The 21,726-nt window shown below is 36.9% G+C and overlaps 1 protein-coding gene across 6 annotated transcripts in view; it reads right to left on the bottom strand.

Moving 5' to 3' along the window:
• The window catches only part of spock1 (SPARC (osteonectin), cwcv and kazal like domains proteoglycan 1), a 174,781-nt gene that overhangs the window by 4,381 nt on the left and 148,674 nt on the right, over positions 1-21,726 (bottom strand). For all 6 annotated transcript variants that reach the window (XM_014007785.1, XM_014007751.1, XM_014007792.1 and 3 more), the window contains 4 exons: positions 6,030-6,149; positions 5,549-5,770; positions 2,831-2,893; positions 2,071-2,208 (listed from right to left, as the gene is read on the bottom strand). In XM_014007785.1, coding sequence (XP_013863239.1) covers positions 2,071-2,208; positions 2,831-2,893; positions 5,549-5,770; positions 6,030-6,149 — 543 coding nt within the window. The remainder of the gene's footprint in view (positions 1-2,070; positions 2,209-2,830; positions 2,894-5,548; positions 5,771-6,029; positions 6,150-21,726) is intronic.

The raw sequence follows: 21,726 nt of genomic DNA, 5'->3' as shown, positions 1-21,726 counted from the left end.
GTGTGTGTGTGTGTGTGTGTGTGTGTGTGTGTGTGTAGAGGCTGGATAAACACCTTATCAATATTGGAAGCTGCAATTACTGGCTGTAGACTAGACTGGCACCAGTGTGAGATGTAATGGTTTCCTGTGACTTGGCTACTTGACTGGTAATCACTACGTCTGCCTGGATTCTTTCTTGCTAATTATTGTTCTTCTCCCCCTTCACAAAGAAATCCCTCTGCAATTGATTTGTAACCAAGTATTGCTGTCTGCGTTTTGACCTTTTTTTTAAATTAATTCCTGTTGCACTGCAGGTGATTAAAGAGGAATGTGCATAAAAGCATTAWACTTTTCATATTTTTAAGTCTAAGTGCAATATTCTCATGCACTTGGGCTGTGTTTGTGTTCTTGTGCACTTGTTGGTTACTTTTTCCACAGGATATGACTCAATGTTTGCTAAAATGTTTGAAAAATGTCTTTTCAGGAATTGCTGCTTCCTGACAAAAGTGATAAGCAATTAGATTTCGATTCTAGACGAAAAGTGTTTTTATAAAATTTACATGATGTTGACATCAGAAGGAAATGGAAAGGAACAGTCAAACAGGCTTCAAAGAAATGCTCAACAGTTTGTATTTTGTAAATCCGGGGTCTGTAACCTTAATAATATAAATATAACATATAGAGCCAGAAGACAACTTGATTTTTAATTAAAGATGAACTGATTTATTAAGTTTACTTAATCATAACGTATATTTAATACTACGGTTGATTGTTTTTTTTTAGGTTTTTAGGTTTTAAGCAGACAGCCGACCCATCTTCAATGTTAACCTTACTCTGCAGAGAAACATAAAGACCTACACAAAGCTTTAAGGTAGTGTCTCACATGGCTGTGACAGCTGCAGACTAATTGTGAACAGCATTTGCACTGGTGTTTCCAAAATGTCTTGAAATGTAATTTTCCTCGTTTAGCACTTTCCCCTTTTATTTGTTTTAGCAATTTCAGGCTAACATAGTAAATTAAACAGTGTTCTTAAAGGTTTAACCTTGCGTGGACAGTTGAGGCTTGCAGTTTAGTTTTTTTTTTCAGTTCTTTAAAACTAGAACTGTATTTTGACACCTACACTGGAGCTTYCCTGTTATCCAAAACTTAAGTGTTGAATATTCAGGTCTAAAAATCCCACTGGTGATAAATAATTGTATAAATTAAAACTGGTCTGAGTTTGACTGTCTTCACTTTTAAAGTGTAGCTGCTGAGGTGTGTCGAGGCGGCACTATGTGGGCAGAGATGGGCAACAAAATAATGTTTACAGCCTTTTTAGTTTGAGGCCCACAAAATAGCAGGTGCAGAAACATGTGGCCCCCAGATATTACTGGTTTATTTATATAAACTGTGCTTATAACTCGGGCATTATAATAATATAAACAAACCTAAAAACTGCTGTATGATACTAATTTTATTAATTTATTATTATTATTGTAAATTTGGTTTTGCAATAATTATGGAAAAAATATTCCATTAGTAATTTATCTACATTTAAAGTGATGTCTGGATGTCATCTGGGCACCCTCACTTGATGTTTCATGACCAACAAAGGTGCTCCAACCCTAGCTTTAGGAACCACTGGCCTAGACTACAATTTTTCAAGCTGTGCACACAATGAGTTTTTAACCAATCCCCAGTCAAAATGCAACTACAAAGCTTAATGGTTGCAAGCATTCAGATTTCATCGAGTTTTGAACCTGCAACATAAAATGTGCCCATTTCCCCACACTTTTCTTGCAGTTCTGAGTTGTTGATTAGTCTCTTGCAGTCACAGCCATGTGAGATAGATAGCACATGAACAAAGAAGTAGAGTGAATCAAAACAGCCGGCTTCCTCGTCTTTTTATATTATGCTAGGTATCAAGTGAAATGCTTCACAGTCTGTGATCTGTACCAGTCGACAAAGAAAACAGATGCTAAGCTGCCCACCTGAACCAAAACAACAAAAACACCGATAGACATTTTTTCTGTTCTGCTCCAGAAAGTCTGCTAGTGTGTGCATATGTGGAAGTGCTCTATGAAGTTTTTTTTGCTTGGTTTTTTGTTTACCGCAATTGGGGTTGCCCTGTTTCCTAGACCCAGCGATCTCATTGCCGTACTTGTCCACGCACCAACACTGGCCGGTGTTGCTGTGACACTGGGTTGGTTTGTAGTAGCCTTCGTCGGTACAGCGAGGAATATAGGAGCCTGGAGACAAGATGGCGGGATCAGAAAAACAAAAAGAGAACACAAAAGAACAACAAAAAAAGAAGGYGAAATAAGGTTAAAGAAAGGAGGCAAGCAAAGGTTAAGAACATCAAGTTAGTAAAAAAAAAATAAAATTGAACATGTAATCTGATTACTGCTCAGCGGACGGTCAGGTTTCCTGAGGGAACAACTAAAGTTCTTGGGTATTCACAGAGGGAGATCAACAATCAATTACTCCTGTGAAGGTTGCAGGACAACAATCAAACATCCTGCCTAAGAGAAAGCAGTCACTTTCAATAACCCAGAGGCAAACAAGCATCCCCTCCAAACACACCCACACACCCACACATATCCTCTGTTACCTTCATTTGACCCAGTCTTAGCTCATTTTTAAAGCTATTTAGCAGAAAGCAGGTACACCACACAAACAGCCCAAAGGGAACTGAGACGTTTGTARCTGGATGGGCTTTATTCTTTGTTGTTGTTTTTTAAAGTCTGTCATTGCGATTTCCCTCATTTTGAAATAATGAAGAAAAATCTGTTCYTTATATTAAAGCATGTTTTTAATCCAAGGGCATCAAGAGGAGACAGCGCACGACAACTGGCACTTTGTCAGACTGACCTATGAGGCTCTTTRTTCGACTCTGATTCTGGATCCTGCTCTTCTCTGTTTGACAAGGCAGTCCTGRAATGTGAGAAGAAACAAAAAGATTTCAATAATTTTTTGTCCTCACATCTTTCTCAGTCATACCATTTTAATTTATAATAGTCACAGTTCTTATATTGGTCTCTTTCATTGTCAACATAACTGTATTCATCATCCTAAGCATCCACTTGTTAACCACTCTTCTGGGACTTTCAATGTTAAACTAAATCTATTATTTTCATCTCTTTGTCCATCATTCCTTTTCAGCACCACACACTTTTTCTTCTTAAACAGCTACAACTTATTCATTCCTAWCACTAGTGCCACATACACGTTTTTCAGCTTGGGCCTTTTACTCAGCGCTCATTGGGTTGGTTATAATCAGAGGTAGTCTCTAAACATGAGAGTATTTATATGTTGGCTTATTAACATGTTTATTGGAACAAAGTTGATCTGAAGATGCAACATTTACAGCCCTATAGATCAAATGTTGCCACATGTTTTTAATCAGAACTTAAACAATAAAAATAAATGTAACAAYACATGGGTTTTTACGATGTAAAAYCAAGTGTMCATTGCCATGTAGCATGTCAGTGCAGCATGGCTTTGCCTGCAGCAGTGGACTTGCAGAATGAAATGMGACCAAGTTCAAATGTGTTTTCTACCAACTTGTGCATGTCAAGTCAGCAGGTGTTTGTGATGARGGTAATTGTGTGACAATATGAAGTTTAAAGAGAATTTTAGTTAAAGTTGCTGTAGCTGGGTTTTGAACCCTGATCTCCCACATGAAAGCCCATGYCATTAACCATTAGCCATTGGAGCTGTGGCACAGAKGATTGCCAGGAGTTGSTTTGTATGTGTGCTGAAAGAGGCCACATTACCAATGCAATTGTTGACACTAAACTGCAATATARCACAGCAATAMAGCAATWTTAAGACAKTATAAAAGTCAAACATCAAAATAGAGTCATATTAGTATTGTAACCACTGAACTATTGTGATTAAATATTATTAAACTATGTTTCAGTACTGAGTAGATACAGCAGGGGGAAGTATTGGACCAATACAAGGTTCCATTGACACCCATTATAAATTATTAAACATTAATATTTCAAAAACCATACGTTGTACAGGCACCAAAAGGCATAGCCATCATTTGGCACAGGAGCTTTACAGAAATAAATTACAATGGCAGCTCTAGGACAAAGTACACAGGAGGAGAAGTGTGACAAAGAGGAGATGACTTGGATGGGAAACGAATCACAATAGTATGCATTGCATTGGCAATGCACACTGACAATTGTACTGTAGAAACAAATACACATGTTTCAACTTANTTAAACTACACTGTATTTATTTGGCATTTTTAGCTTTGTTTGACTTTCTCTGAGCCCTCTTCAATGTGTGTTTGATTTATTTGTTCACACACCRACACGCAAACTCAAWCAGCACCTTTGATTCTATATAATARGTAGACAATCCAATATATTTCTGTTATTTACTTGTGCTCCAGAAATYCACATTAAGACACAGATAATCACTGAGCATATTGGAAACAATGTGGACTCAGTGTCTTTCCCCAGGTACACCTTGCACTGCTACTGGACTGTGAATCAATCCCTCACGTTACTCTACCCTGAAAATTGTCTTATAGTTYGCTTTTCTTATATTTTTATTGGATAAAAACACAGAAAATGTCAACAAAATCTGAAATTAACAAGCATGATCAGTAGGTGACAAAAGCATTTTTATGCACACATTCTCTTTAAACAATCTTTTYACTACACAGCTGAAGTGTAAAAGCAGCAGGGTAAGAACATAGCTTCCAGGATACAAGATATGAATGTTGTGGTTTCTGTAGTGGTTATTACACAGAATAATAATTGATGCCTGTAGAAAATAGGCTTCAACACACTTGTCTTCATAAAATGGRCAGTTTTTAAATCTAAACACAAGGGCACAAAAACAAACTGTCACTTTGTAAAGTTTTTTTTTAAAGTCTGTTTTTATCACCAACAACTGCTATTTGCATTTAAAAGACAGGAGCAAATGTGTCCGACTGTGTTCATTTTGCAAAAGATCCTCATMGCAGGCAGATTATAAACTGGATTGCCCATAATTTGAGCAAACTGGGTTGTTAACTCAGCGCAGCGCTGGAGGCCCGCTATACTCACTGCTGTTCRCAACCCTCCATTTGCAAAATCAAGAACAGCAACCATCAACAAAGTTCAGGTMTAAGCAAAACCTTAAAAACAACTGAGCTAAAATTTGTGCATGGCTGTTAAAAAAACGAGAGCAAATGTTTTCTGGCAGGAAGCAAATTCACAAGAAAGGAAGAAAAAAAACCCCACAAAGGTCAACTCAGATATATATGTGGCAAAAAGAAAAAGAAGAAAAGAAAGCTGGCTTAAAGAATTGTAAATATGCTTTTAAAATGTCAGCTGTGCAGAGTTTTTAATTCTCTAGAGGCAAATTCAACTGATGCTTACTGTTATGTTTTTTCTCTCTCTCAAAACTGAATCGATTTRGGTGCAAACTAACTATTTTTAATAAAAGGCGACAGCCACCACAAATTTTTTCTTGAACAGATTTCTAAGTCGCACATTTTCCTTCTCTGTCCATTTTTTTCTTCTATTTTACCTTTTCCCCAAAAGTGTATGTTGTCCCCCCCTCCATTAGTTTCAGCTGCCTCACCTTCAGGCTTCTGGAAGCAGTAGCACCACTCGTTGTTAGACAGCTTGCCATCCTTAAAGGAGTCACAGGAGTTGAAGAGAGGCTTCATGCACAGCTCATACTTGTCCAAGTAGATGGCATTCAGCTCGGATTGGTCCAGCAGGAGGTCAAAGTTCATATCGAGCTTGTTGAACATCCAGCCCAGCGAGTCCTTACAAATAGGCAAGATGCTGGTGTCAAAATCTGGTGGAGAGTAAAAAAAAAAAAAAAAAAGGAACATGTACGGGTCAGAAACTTATTTTTTAAAACATTTAACAGCAGAGTACCAGGATTTGAGTGAGTGTGAGGGCTGTCGTTGGCAGAGCTGAGATGTGTTACGACATGTTGACATTACAGAGAACAGAGAAGGGTCACAGCTTTCACACAGACTGAGAGGCACACACAAACACACAAACACACAGAGGCAGAAATATTTCAGGTGTGTTGTTTTAAAAACACTCACGTCCAGCAGTGGAGTCAGAGCTGTCAGAGGACTTGAGGTCTCTGTTGGCATCAAGATGGAGAACTCCGAACCAGTCCTTCAGCCTGGCAGCCAAACTATGGAGCTCCGAGTCAGAGCAGGCTGCGCATCAACACACAAACACACAATAACAGGAGGAAGCTGAGTTTGTCAGTCTGATGCTGTCATCACTGCAGAAACCAAACAAATCCCCTCTCGCGCACAGTATCAAACTTTCATTCCATTTATCTCGTATTTGTACCTTTTCGCTTTCATTCAATTGTAATTTTCCAACATGTTTCTTTTCTCCCCGAGCGAACACAGGCTCAGCTTCTGCCACCTTTTGAAAGTTACCATAGGAACCGGTTCTGACACGCACAAATATACAGGCAACTATTTTAGAGTTTCCAGGTCTGCTGTCGTTTAGTGTTTGCTTCCTGTTAAYATGAAACACTTTATCTGAGCGGGTGAACTCAGTAACACGCACACATCACAGCTGGACAGAAGGCATTTATGTAGTTCATGTCATAAAAGCKCGGAACTAAAAATAAACACATCTGCAGTGAGAAAGCACTTTATCTTTGTGTTTAGCTTAGATAAATCGGTCTGTATATTTATGCAGGATCTCACTCACTTTGTGCAACTGCACTGAAAGCTGAGCTGACACCATCTCTTCCAGAATATGTAAAATGATATCACTAGTAAAAAGAGAGAGAGAGAGAAAAATCGTAAACCAGAGGACAGAAAAGGGCGTGTATTTTCTTTTCCCCCCCCAGCTGGATTGATAAAGTCTGTCTGCAGCTCAAGCAGACCTCTGCCTCGCTTTCAGTCTCTAAACTTTTTTTTCTCTGTGTCATGCATTTGATTGACAATCTTTTTTTCCTCATTGAGTTTCCCTTTAGAGCTTGATAAATGTGCCCAGAGGACGAGTCATTTCCCCCCCTTCTTATCGAGCCTGTCAATCCAAGCCCTCTGGCTTTGACACGAAGTGCAAGGTTGCCAACATTTCTCTTCTTTCAGAACTGAGGCAGTTTTAGGCAAATCATGCAGAAGTATGAAGCTTATATATTTCTTTATAAGGATCTGCTATTATGGATGTATTTTTAGAAATAAAAACTAAAGAGAAATGAAAGGCCTAATACTAAAGGAATGTACAGTATATTGCCACTGACTTTCCTCTCAAAGATTTAAACTAAGATCATTTTATGTTGAGAAATGATGAAGTTATTGTGACTTTGGTCAATCCTCTGAAATAGTGATATGCACAGCTGCAATATCTCATGTGATCTTGTATGAGTGTCATCTCCTACCACAGTTTGTGCTCTATATGATGACCAACATAGTAACATTTGTCTGGCACAGTCCTGGCCCACACAATGCACCAACACTCGGCCCAGATACCAAAAAGAATGATGGCAATTTAGTGGACCAGATGTGGTGAGATGAGGTGGTCCATGCATGGGCGAGCACCACATACAAACCACAACCAAGCCAGTTGGTACACTGACAGATTTTAACCACATAAACCAAACCACAACTGGGCCAGTTMTTACACTGAAAGACTTGGACCACTTAAAACAAACCATAACTGGGCGAGTTGTTACATTGAAAGTCTTGGAGCACATAAACCAAACCACAACTGGGCCACTTGTTACATTGATAGATTTGAACTGCATAAATCAAACCACAACTGGGTCAGTTGTTACAATGAAAGACTTGGACCACTTAAACCAAACCATAATTGGGACAGTTGTTATATTGACAGATTTGGACCACATGAACTAAACCACAAACAACCAGGACAGTTGTTACATTTATAGATTTGAACCGCATAAATCAAACCACAACTGGGCCAGTTGTTACTTTAAAAGATGTGGACCACTTAAACCAAACCATAACTGGGCCTGCTGTTACATTGAAAGTCTTGGACCACACAAACCAAACCACAACTGGGCCAGTTGTTACAATGATAGATTTGAACCACATAAATCAAACCACAACTGGGTCAGTTGTTACATTGAAAGACTTGGACCACTTAAATCAAACCATAACTGGGCCAGTTGTTACATTGAAAGTCTTGGACCATATAAACCAAACCATAACTGGGCCAGTTGTTARATTGACAGATTTGGACCACATAAACCAAATCAAAACCGGGCCAGTTGTTACACTGAAAGACTTGGACCACATAAACCAAACCACAACTGGGCCAGTTGTTACATTGAAAGTCTTCAGTCACACAAATCAAACCATAACTGGGCCACTTGTTACAATGACAGATTTGGACCACATAAACTAAACCAAAACCGGGCCAGTTGTTACATTGGAAGACTTGGACCACATAAACCAAACCACAACTGGGCCAGTTGTTACAATGACAAATTTGGACCACACAAACCAAACCACAACCAGGCCAGTTGCTACAGTGACATATTTGGACCATGCAAACCACATCTGGGTCAATTGTGCCATACCATCTATAAAACATGCCATCATTGCCAGACATGGCCCACATCTGGCTGACACAATCACTTTCCACGACATCAATCAGCCAGTAGTGCCAGCTTGACACCAGATCTGGCCCACACCTGTCTGCTATGTAGATAAGTATATCCATTATTGTGTAGGCTAAGTTTGATTAGCTGTGGTTGCCATCTTGAACTGGGTCATCTCTACAAGTTAAGTAGTTGTAGATGTCAACACAATAATTAAAGTCTAAGAGTTCCATTAAAATCCATTCAGTAGGATACTGACACACACACACACACACACACACACACACACACACACACACACACACACACACACACACACACACACACACACACACACACCCCCCCCTCTGAGTGTCATCTGGATTCCTCTGCAGCTCTCTGCCTGTAAAGCGATCGGCTCGTCGGCCTTTCANCACACACACACACACACACACACACACACACACACACACACACACACACACACACACACACACACACACACAATAACATTATCACACTGCTTTGCCTTTGGCAACGGGCGATAACTACTCCCCTCCAGATCCAAATGCAGAGACAAATTATGCAAAGTCTCCCTTTGACTCAGGAATACTCAWGCACATACACACACAGGTATTAAGTCCTTCAGAGGAGAACAGAGCAGAGAGATTTTCTCCATGAACACCAGGATCACACTTTGCTGTTAGAAGATCAAAACGTCAGCAGCATGACATCAAATGAGGAACAGCCATTCTGCAAACATTAGAATGAGATACACACAGACAAGACACTTTTTAAAGTGGGGATTTTCATGCCAAGCTTCCCATTTAGCTTATTATTTCAATTTTTTCTCAAGTTATACCTCTCAGCTGCTTTTAAATCATGTCCTATGTGCACACATGAAGACACACATCTGCACGCACACACACACACTCACGTAGTATTTCTCAGTAATAGTTTGAGACTGTGTATGGCTGCTTCTATAAAGCAGTGGATGCCCGAGGTAACAGACAGGAGCTGGAGCATAGGACAGATAACATTTATCTTACAGGCGCTCAGTGTGACATTACCTCTGGAATAACAAGGTGGGCTCTCTCTCTCTCTCTCTTTCTGTCTGTGTGTGCTTTTAATCCTTTAGGATCATACAGATAACATTTCAAAATTCTCAATGCMCTTTGTTTTCACACTCTGAATCTGACAAAAAAGCAAAAAAATAAAAAAAATAAAAAATAAAACCCAGAAAAAAAACAAAGACCCACCCCCCCACAAAAAAAATAAAATAAATAAACCAAGTAAACACCAACTGTTGTCAACTCAAATAAATTCAAACCAGATAATTAATTTTTTTTGCAATCCAATTCTGCATACTTCATTCTATTTTACACATTCATATWTCAAAACATACAGGACATTCAGGAAATGGGTGCTTTGACTTTTTGGATTTCATAACAGATATACTTTTTTTTTCAAAATATCCATTCATAATCTATACCTGCTTCTTCATTTCAGGGTCACAGAGGTCACTGTTYCCCATATCCAGCAGTCAGAGTGCGAGGGGCAGGGTTCACCCWGCACAGGTCGCAAGTCCATCACAGGGCCACACACAGAGACWAACAACCATTCACTCTCTCKCTCKTAGAGACAATTTAGATTTACCAGTTAACCTAACAGTCATGTTTTTTGGTGTGTGGGAAGAGACCGGAGTGCCCAGAGAAAACCCACACATGCACACAGAGAACATGCAAACTAACTGTCCCTGGGCTGGGATTTGATCTGGTGACCTTCTTGCTGAGAGGCATCAGCTCTACCAACTGAGCCACCATGCCACCTTACTTTTCAAAATATTTATTTATTTATAGAAATCTGCATTATCATTCCTGTTAGATGTATTCTTGTGCTATTTTTAGTGACCATTCTGCAACCTTTAGCTAGTCTTTTGCTGCTTTTAGCCACTGCTACTATTGCATTTTACTATTACATCATGCTCATTTTGGCTTATAGCAAACCTTTTGATGTTTTCTCTATCATTTTGAAATTTTCATCCTTTGGTTTGCTTTTTGTTACTTTTAGCTAGCACTTTGGTTCTTTGAGCTAGTGTTCTGCTCCTGTTTTAAAAAGTCAGTTTTAGCCAGRATTCACACTGTAAAGTTTATATTTGCATTTATTATTTAATCTTCCTTTCTGTTCCTATTTATTGACATTTACAGAAAGGCAGGTTGTGTTTTTAATTGTACTGCTGGTTACCCTTGTKTAATTGTATTTTCTTCCCATTTTCTTTTCCTTTCTCTGTTCTTCCTCTGTCAGTGTTATGAGTTTCAGTCTCAGCCACTCATCAGACCTGGCTGTCCCTAACCCCCTTTCTCTGCTGGACTTAGAAAACCACTTTGATAAATCCCTCTCTCCTATTTCTCTCACCTTAATTGCTTTAAGCACTTCCTTTCCCATTTCGTCTTGCACATCCCCATCAGACACAGATTTAAGTATTTCTGACCTTTTTTATATGGTTTATTTCTGACTCTTGTCCCTTGCCCTTGTTTTTTTTCTCTTCAAACTCTTCTCTCCATTTTCTCTCCTGTAATAAATTCTGGTCTTTGTTCTTTCTGCGTGTGGATTTTTTTTGAAAAGCTATAAAAAGTCAGCTTCAAAACACACAAAAGTATWATTTTTTTAGTGCTGAATCAAATACATGATTCAATGTAAACATTTAAAATTATGCATGAAAACCAACAACCATTGTTGAATATACTCTAACTTTAAAAAGCAAATGTAATATTCTTATGATTGTTTTTTTGTTAAAAATTTGGTCAATTTTTTGGAATGTACTGAGGTTTTATTCTTTGCTCTATTATACGTACTGTATATGAGTTGGARGAAAAGGTGTAATAGATCAATTTTTCCTGTTTCTAAAGGCAGAACTTCAATTYAAAACTGTCACCACATTAGTTATTTAAAACAAAAAGTAATTTACAAGGTATTTATAATTTTCTAACAATTCACTATGGACTGATATTTGAAAGCCACAAGCAAGCACTGATATGAAGCATAACGGGCTCCACTGGAGTGTGAAACTCTGACCAGTTCACCATGGCAACCAGCAATGACTCAGCCTCTTGTGTTATGGTTTAAACTAAAGGAGGAAAAAGAAAAAGTTCAGAGTCAGCTTGAAGAAAATGTAGCGATCCTTGATTTCCACATATTGACCTTTTTGTTTTTGACCTAACGGCTAGTTTAAATGTTACACATCACAAAGCTGTGAGGGAATCAGGAAGAAGAAACCTTTAAAACACCTCATTTTTTTCTTAGTTTTATAATAAGGACTGGAAAATATTTTATAACATTACCTTTAGGTGACTCAAATACTAGACTTTTGTCTAAAACCAATACATTTAGGAAAAACAGACACCATTAAAATATGTTGATTAATTAAGCAAAGTGATGATAAAAGCTAGAAGAACATAATCAAGTTTATTATTCGCCAAATGTTAAATCTTGTGAAACTAATTTCTAAGCTTTTCGCTAGTTGTTCATCCAGACCTCACATTAATTTAGTCTTTAAAATATATACTTTTAATGACCCAAAGTGTCTATCATTAAGCCTCCAATAAGTGGCAGGATACAATACATAATTGAAAACAAAATGAATGAATGAATGAATGAATGAATAAATAAATAAATAAATAAATAAATAAATAAATATGAGTGCAGGGCCTGTTAACACAGCCGGTGCCTAATTATTATGACACGAGTTAACACTGTTTTTATGTAGTGGTCACATGAGGGGTGAGTTCTTGATCACTATTGGCTTTGGATGTCCATCGTCAAGTGTCTCAACCAATAAAAGCCTTTGTTGTTGAGCTGTAACCTGACAATGCTCACATGAACCCTTACAGAAAATAAGGCACAAGAACAGAAACATGGAGGAAGGCACCAGAATTTTTCATGGGGCATATTTATTTAAAAACTCATCATAGTGATGGGCTGTCAAGTTACTTGTAAGCCCTTTCTCTTTTTAATAAACTGTCTCACTAACGTAGTATTCTGAGCCTGAAATAAAACTTAAGTTTAAGTGGATTAGGCCTTTTTTTTATATAAAACAATACCTTAAAGTGGGAGTATTATTTATTTTCCAGGCACATACTTGAATTCTACAGCACTATCAAATAACCATGTTACTTTCAGTTGTTATGAAAAAGCTGTATCAAAAATAAAATTGACTTTGCATCATATCTAAACGCAGTCTCTTTAAGAACCTCCTACCATTTCAGACACTCCCACTTCAGCACGTCTTTGCAACACTGCTTCTGGGGAGGAGTGCTCTGTGAGGCGGGAGCTCAGCAGTGAATTTGTACCAGCAAGCGTTTAAGTTAATCCACATGGCTACCACAGGAGATGAAGGATTTCTCAAACATGAATGAGTCAAAGCAACACTCTGGGTATGCTTTTAATGAGGGAATGACATATATGATTTAAAGCTCTGTTTGTTTTGCACAATACTGGTTATTAGCATATCTTTTAGTCTAAGTTAAACAATAATTATCTATTGGTATGCTGGATACAATGCTTTTTTATTGATGTTCACAACAAATACACAACATCCATAGTTTAAGTTTCWTTAGAAATTGACTGAACAACACTTTACTAAATTACATTTGAATTCATCCTCCAGACTTCCAACACCAAACATCAGGAGACATCTGAACTCCAAGTTCTGAATGGTCTCTTTTATCATCAAAAGTAATTATCAAAGTTTGTCACAAAAAAGAGAGGAGTGGTTCCGAACAGAAAAAAAATGGGTGGTGATCACCTTGAGACTTCAGAAGCATGGTGTGATAGAATCAAGATGAAAGTTAAAAATTCACAGAGGGAGAAAGAGAGGGAGAGAGAGAGGGAGAGAGAACGGGTGATGGGAGGTGGTGATGGAGGATGACACTTCTTAACAAGGTAACTGAGGGAGAAAGAAACCAACTGTAAAAGTCAGGTAGGAGACATGAAGACGATAGAAGGTCAGATTCATTAAAAAGATACAAAGGTTTGTTAGATTTTTTTTCCACTGCGCCCTAAGCTATCAAGTCCCAGGAACAATCTCCCTGACAGTGAGTTAAGGTTAGTCCCGATAATGATCAGTAATAGACTCTGTGCTCAGACAGAGAGACAGGTAGAGATAAATACAAAGATAGAGACAGAGAAACAAGTGGTAACCTTTAAAGTGTTTTTAACAATCTGCTTTTACTTTCATTTCATCATATTCACATAACTGAAGTCTAAAAGACTCTCAGAGTCTATAACAGATGCCATGGTTCTGAAATCCCAGAACACTGTAAATCATGTGACTCTCATGAACTTTTTGTYCGATTTCCTAAACCTGAAAACCCCAAATCCATCATCTGAACRGAAAAAGCCTTCTGGATGAGAGGTGGAGCATTTTCAATAAATGAGGAATGAAATCCTGTTGACTTGTGTTCAAGCACTTGTAGGATTAACCTGACCTGAATGACTGGGGAACTACACTCTGCTGCTGTAGACAGAAATCCTGGAAAAACGAGAAAGTGGGCTGACAAAAATTTGACCGTTATGTGTGTCTGGGAATGAATAATGCTACAAATYCAGCAATAAAATACAGTTTTAGTCACACTTGGTTTACTGGCTCAAGGTCGTGCATCACTTTTCCTCTGTCCAAAYTGTAGATTTGAATGTGTTTTTGTTAAACAAAACGACCCTAAAAAAAGACAACATATATATATAATCACAATTAACACCCCTGAGAAGAACAGTTGTTGAGATARTCACATGTGCAGTAACAGGAAGTGATGTCAAAGGGGAATGTCTGTAGATGAACAGAGTTTTGCTACAATGGATAACAACACAGACTGTAGGAAATAATCTGATGTTCCTTTAGATTAAGTCACTATCAGAAAGAGWTGAAGAAGAGTCAGAGTTTAAATAAWATTGACCAGGGAGTTTCTTTTCATTGAGTTGCCCTTTGATGTCACTTCCTGTTTCACATTGTTTCACTTTTCAAGTTCAAAAGAAATTTGCCAGTTATGTGACAAAATGAGCAACATCYTGTGTAAGTTTCTTAAATAGAAATATATTTTCTTTAGTTTTTGTGTTAACGTGTACATGTCAGATACTTTAAAGTCTGAATAAGGTGGAGAGAAGAGGTACATTATTGTAATTCAAGTTCTGTATGATAAATTAATTATCTAAAGTACTGCACTGCATTTTTTGTAGTGATAAGTTAGACATGTCTGAATCATCACTTATTACTTATTTGTATTCAGATCAGTCACAAAGAGTGTGTCTTCTTATGTGTCCCTGATGAGTTTGTCGGCTGATGCCATCTTCCCTGTTGATGTCTTCAAACTTCCATGCATCACAGATATTACTGTAATCATTGTTGAACATGGYAGATAACAGCTGTTCACACATTTCTGCCTGACTGAGACATTTATATAATTTATTTTCTTTTTATCGCATAGCTTATTACAATTAAAGTCTGACATGCATGGTGTGCCATGAACATAAACACCAGAATAAACCATTTTTTAGCAAAACATTGATGGAATTTTATAATAATTACATGAATGTATGTGAAATGCTTTGGTCAAAAATATCACTTGGTTTTTGCACATCTGTTTTTAATCCCCTTTTAAAACAGTATTCTGTTCTTAAATGTAAGGTCTTTATTAAAACCGAACAAAATTTTCCTACAGTGACAACTTCAAGCCCTTGAGGCCCTGTTCAGACCTTGCATTAATTCCTAAGTCTCTAATTTAAAATAATGCTGGAGTTTCACAACAGAGCTGGCACTAGCCACTTTGGCAGTTTTCTAAACCTCACTGCCAATTTACATAAATTAACATACCAAATTAAATAGTTTTGTCTTTGATAATGATTTTTAACTTTGGAAACCAAGATGTCCAATTAGAATAGTTAACAATATATTTCAATTGAAACAGAATACCAGAAATCTACCTCACACCTACCAACGTCTACTAACAGAAACGAGGAACACCTGTTCAAGCTAATGAGCAGCTGTGGAGTGAAACAGTTCTAGGGGGTCCAGGGGTAAACTCCTATGAAGAATTTTGTYAAAGATCTACTAAAACTAAGTATTTTCCAGCCTTTTGAAGAGCATTTGAGYATTTTACTAAATTCTTGGGATTAATAAAAACATAAAATCAGTYTTTTATGAAGGTAGAACACTGAAAACTAGACTTTAACCTGAACTTTATCTGAGAWCYTATCCTTATTRTGTTTTCTATTTACACACRGAGCACCAGTTAGTCCTGACAGCACCGTATGATACTTTTATCACAAAATATATAACACCTGATGTAGGAACAAAATAGGTTGAGAAACCCACAGAACAAGTTAACTTCATAAACTTGAGATTATTCCACAGACTAAATCAACTATACTCTGATAAAAGTTATAATATATATTTGTCACCCATTTGTGTTGCCCCTGGATGGATGGCTCCCTTAGCATTTGAGTATACTGCCTATGCCACGGGCTGGACCTTGGTCAGGACAAAAAAGTTTGATTGAAGTTAGCTGTTGACAAAACTGTCAGCGATGATCAATGAAGACTCCCAGTTTCAGTGTCTAAATGTGACCCATGGATTGAGTGACATATGTCACACTGCAGGAGGATGCATTGAATTGTAGTAATATTTCTGCAGGCTGACAAGCTCCAGCTCTGTCGCTGCAACTTTCCTACATAATTTATAAGCCATGCTGTTGCAGCAATTTATTTGTGTTTCATGTTTTCTAGTTTGTGGTCGAGTTACCAGATGAGACTTTGTCAAATGAAGAGCTGCACTGCGAGCACTACATTGTGTTTAATGTGGCCTCAAAGAGCGAGCAAGTGAGCAGGTAAATAAGTCTCAGTAACGTACTAAAAATGCTCTCACGCTTGGCGCTTCTCACGCTGGTGAGCTCGCTGAGAAAAATCTCTGAGCATCACTGGCATGTGTTAGGAGAGGATAGGAAGTGTGGAGGCAGAAAAGAGGAGAGCACAGTCTGTCCTCCTGTTTGCTCCCTGCGGAGCTGTAACACACAAATGCCAGGGAAAATCTAATTTAGTTAGTGGATTTGTCCCGTTCAGACTCTTCCAGATCTTTTTTGTTGCTTTTTTGGGGCTTTTTTCTCCCCAGTGCCTTTCAGCTGACACGAAAATATATTTTGTTAATTTAGAAAAAAAAACCTCCTGACTATAATCAGCAGTGACAGAACACCTCACACATTCTCACCTGCTGAATCGTTTCGTGCCACATGTCAAACATGAGAAAGTGTTGATGTTCAGAGTCACAGCATTGCTGCCACACAGGAGATGTCAGATTAAATTACATCCCAACATCTTCATAACCATGCACTAACCTTTACTGAAAATTGAAAAAAATACTATAAAATAAAACAAACCTGCAGTGGATCCAGGGAAATTAACAACAGCAAAATACGCAAAAAACGTGATTACACACACATTTTTTCTAAATTTATATGTTATTTATAGACTTTGTTTCAACTGCAACTGATCTGTTTAGTGTAAAAAAAGACCAGAATGATGCAAAAAAAAAAAAATCAGAGAAAACCTGACTAAAAATACAAACACGTTCCAGAGTTGGAAAAAAAAATGGGAGAAAAAGTGATGCTTTGGAGAAATGTGACTGACACCTTTCTCACAAGCTAACTTCATGTAAAAAACTAACAAAAAACAAAAAAGTTATTGTGGTTGAGCAAATGACACCTGAAAATGATGATGTTTGAAACTGAGTGCTACATGTTGTCAAATATAAAACAATATGCACTCTGCACTTCAGATAAATGGTATGCTACAACTATATCATTCAAACTCAAGGGAGTGACAATAAGAGAGACGATGGGCAGAGGTGCAACAATAAAAGCTGCTTGATGTCATTTATTCCCAACCAGCAACCCTGTGTTTTTTGGTGTATAACAAAACTGTGTGGCTACGAGAGAACTACATGAGTAAATTCATTTTTAAGGGGGAAAAAGTTTGATTACCATTTTACAGTCAGAAAAGAATGTTTAAACCATTTTTATTCAAATATGTGTTAAAAACTGTTTTTTACAGTTTTCTTCTTCTTTTAACTGCACTAAAATTGTTTATACACAAACATGATAAAGATGTAGGTGGACTGTGTTATTTTTAGTTTCTCTTCTGCTACAAATGAAAAAAAATCACCTCCTCCAAGTGATTCAGATTATTTTTATTTATTGGCCCAGCATCCTTTGAAGAAAGGCAGACAGCCTGCAGCCTTTTATGACAAAGTTTTAAACAAACAAACAAAAAAAATCATCTTGTATTGACAAATAAAAGACTGCTGTTTTGGTCAAACATTGAAAATGACGATTTGTGCAATCTCATGCAACATCACAGGATGTCAAAGTATCTGACATTAACTGTACTTAAGTATAAAAAATTAATTTCTGCAAGAAAAAAATGTACTTCAGTATTAGAAGTAAAARTATCGCAAATTTTCTATATGAGATTTATTGCGAGGTGACCTCCCCCAAAAATAAATGAATAAAAAAAACTTTTCCAAAGACCATAATGACTGTAATGTTATATTTAAATGTCAATGTTGAGCTGGAGTGTGATTTGATTTGTGTTATGCACAGGTGCGATGGATTGCTTACACACCAACAGCATGTCAGAATGGCATATGCAGCATTTATACCTCTCATCTAACCATAGTTAAATTAACTCTATTAAGGAAGTGCAATTCATCTAGATAGGTTTTACATGTTTCTAACATGTTTCTAACACAAGCTGGAAAACAAGGCAAGATGAAATAGGAAAAATGACTTTCTACTTTTTTTAAACGTAAGAAATATAAAGTCCAGATAACTGCGGGAACATGTAAGGACTGTAAGTAAAAAGTTGGCCGAAAAATACTCAAGTAAATTACATATAAAATTTCTACTTAACTATTATTTGTACTTTGTTACTTTACAAGTCCAATTTTAGCTCAATATCTGTAAAAGTGACTGACTTCTAAGCATTTTTGTATTGGTTGATGTGACACAACCGACGCCGCATTTTGGAATTGGATTGACTTCCAACACAAACACACACACTCACACATATACTGTACTTGTATTTCTATCTTTGTGTTGACTACCTGTGTTGACTTTCATTAACCCATAAGGACTCACAGAGACATTGGTGTCACCATGGATCTTTGGGTTTAATCATAAAAGTAGAAATGGGTCTYGGWTCTAAAGGGTTAATTTCAACACCCTTAACCCTTTAGAACTGCTATACTTAACCTAAAATTAATTCATACCCAAGTCCTGAACCTGACCACTCTAAAAATGAAATGTTGGATTTACTTAACCATGTTATGTGACCTGGTTCCACTTAACTGAGTTGAGTAAATTCAAAGCAACATGCTCATGTTCTTTGGTTAAAAAACTGGTATATTGCTTTGAACTTACTAACTCACTTAAGTGGAACCAGGTCACATAACATGGTTAAGTAAATCCAACATTTCAATTTTTACAGTGCAGAAATGGGTTTTTTTTCTTATGTGGACCATGCAAAATGTTCACACAATGACAAAATATCCTCACAAATATAGACTAGTGTAAAATGAATCAACACAAATAATAGCAAGCACACATAGAAAGGCATTACACTTTTTGATTAATTGTTTGTAGTTTCTTAAATGGTAAATGTTAAGCATTGCTACTTACGTTACTCCATGAACACACTGAAATACTTTAATTTTCAAACAAATGAGTTGTGTTTAAAGTTTGAAATTTGACGTATCAGATAATAAAAAAGTGAACTTTTTTAAACTGAACTGTAAAAAAACACARCTAACACCTTGTCATTATTTATACTATAAAACTAAAACAGAAAAAAAGTAAAACATCGAAACCCTGAAGAAATCATTATATTTCAATGATTTTATACACTGTTTTAATTATTAGACTCTAAACAGGTTTTGCCAATTAGACACCAGTGACTAAGATGCAGCAAAGTTTGTTCTGACGGACGRCACGGCAGCTGGGATTTGCAAGATTCAGTGTTGATTAAACTGTAATAACATTGAATATATAATTCCTGCTTTCARCTGCCTGTCTACCGTGATATCACTGATAACACTGTGTTATTAAATCCAGTCGCTGAGACAGTCTGGATTCATTTTCGCACCAGCTGAACAGATTAACTTTAGAAAATGACAACGATAAGTTCTAATKATTTAGATCAAATGATTAGAACCCTGTGAGATTTCTGGCCTCAGCAAAGTCATTTAAACACTGCTGTGAGGAGATGGATGTGACTTTAATTAGCTTTGCTCTGCATGTCCAGCTTATTATAACAAGACACAGCTTCTCCCATCGACACAGCTGAGATTTTACACACGCATTCCTTTTACTTTCCCAATCCAACTCTTTTGTTTTCATAGACATAATACTTTTAAATGTGGATTTTGTTGTCTTTTAATTTTACAAAATATTGCAGATTTTAGGAGTTTGTACAAAAAAACAAAAAAACGTTTGTTTTTGATAAATGCTAATTATTATCCCCATATGATAACAAAATTATCATGCTCGAAGCATTGAAGATCAGTCATGTAAATCTAAGGACTTTTTATCATTTTATTTTTAAYAATACTTTGACTATTTCTTGAGAGTTTAAACTAAATACATCCAGTGGTTCATGATATATTTTACTAACAGACAAGCATACTCAGATGCAGGAAAATACACGATTGTCTACCTTTTATGATAATAGAGAAATAAAACACCAACAATGGTGAGTGAAACAGGCCTAGTTTCATAAGCATATAGCCTTTCAATACAGTCAAGCATAAACCTTGTATTTCCATCTTTTTTTAAAATCAAATCCTTTTCATATTWATTTGTAAATCAACTCTGTTGGTCTCATTTCACATTAAGGAACTTGTGACTGTTCTGTTTATTTACCTGCAAAAATGTTTTTCTTTATTTCTGAAAAGGTTGTGTTTTTTTGGACATACAAGGTTTCTGGTCAGCTTGGAAACTACAGGTTCAGGTTCGTGTYCTGTGTGAACTGAGGCGTTTACACCCCTGGTATGAGTGCTCAAATCCAGTTGGTGTTTTTGGTTATTAGTGAACCCACAGGAGTTTGTTGCRCGTATCAAACTGCTGCAATCTTTTGACCGTTTCCATAGAAACTCTGTATGACACAAACCGAGTTTTTCCATCACTTACTGACTGCTATTCCCATCTGCTTGCCAATTTGCTTTGCTGAACTAATGAGAAGTTCTRTCAGGCAGCAGCCTTGACAAATACCCACGTTGATTCATGTGTGCCACCTCTGAGTGTACAAACTTTTGGACCTGCTGTCTGGCAGACGATCTTGGGACTGGCTGTACCAAGAAGTTAAGAGCCACTCAAGTAAGAAATGAGCCAAAGGGAATTGGCTCAATTAAGTATGAATGGCAACAATAGGTTTTAAAAGGGACGAAAACTGTAAAAAATAAGTGTACAGTGGTCTGACATTTAGAAACAGATTTCCTTTCATCATTTAGGCTTAAACTAATGGAAGAGGGCATGAACAAAGCTGGCTCTCTGTTTATTTTTAACACATCTAATGAACCTTGGCATGTGAGAATCAGAACAGACAAGTGAAGGTAAACRAGAGAAACTGCATTTCCCTGAGAAAATTAAGTCTGAATGCTGAGTGCTGAATGACTTTGCTTATGTAAGATGAGCCCAGTTTTGCTGCCTTTGAAAGCAAAAAGAAATAGAACTTGAGCTAAAAGATAAACAGAGCAAAACACTAATGGAAGCTAAAATAAGRAAAATACTAGCTAAAAGCTAACAGTGGAAAATTCTACCTAAATGTAACAAAATTGTATCTAGTGGCTAAAAGGAACAAAATCTAAAAGGCTAATAGTAGTGAAAAAATATGGGGTGCCGTTTGTAAAGTTACAGTCAAAAATTACCACCAATTTTTTTGTTTTATTTAGCCTTTTATATATATATAAAAAACATATTGATTTTTCAAAGTCAGTTTTTCACCATATGATTCATACATTTATAAATGTCAGTTTGCAAACTAAATATTTAACTTACAAATTAAATATTTAGTTAATGAGCTAAATATTTAACTTGCGACTTAAATATTGTCATGGTCTGTGTTTATTTTCTTTAACTTTCTAGTGTTTTCAATGTTCCCCTGTTTTGCTCTGCCCTTTAGCCCCACCC

The sequence above is a fragment of the Austrofundulus limnaeus genome, unplaced genomic scaffold (genome assembly GCF_001266775.1).
Source record: "Austrofundulus limnaeus strain Quisiro unplaced genomic scaffold, Austrofundulus_limnaeus-1.0 Scaffold1, whole genome shotgun sequence".
In the NCBI taxonomy this organism is placed as follows: domain Eukaryota; kingdom Metazoa; phylum Chordata; class Actinopteri; order Cyprinodontiformes; family Rivulidae; genus Austrofundulus; species Austrofundulus limnaeus.
The sequence above is the reverse complement of the archived record's forward strand: the minus strand, read 5'-3'. Positions and strand labels throughout refer to the sequence as shown.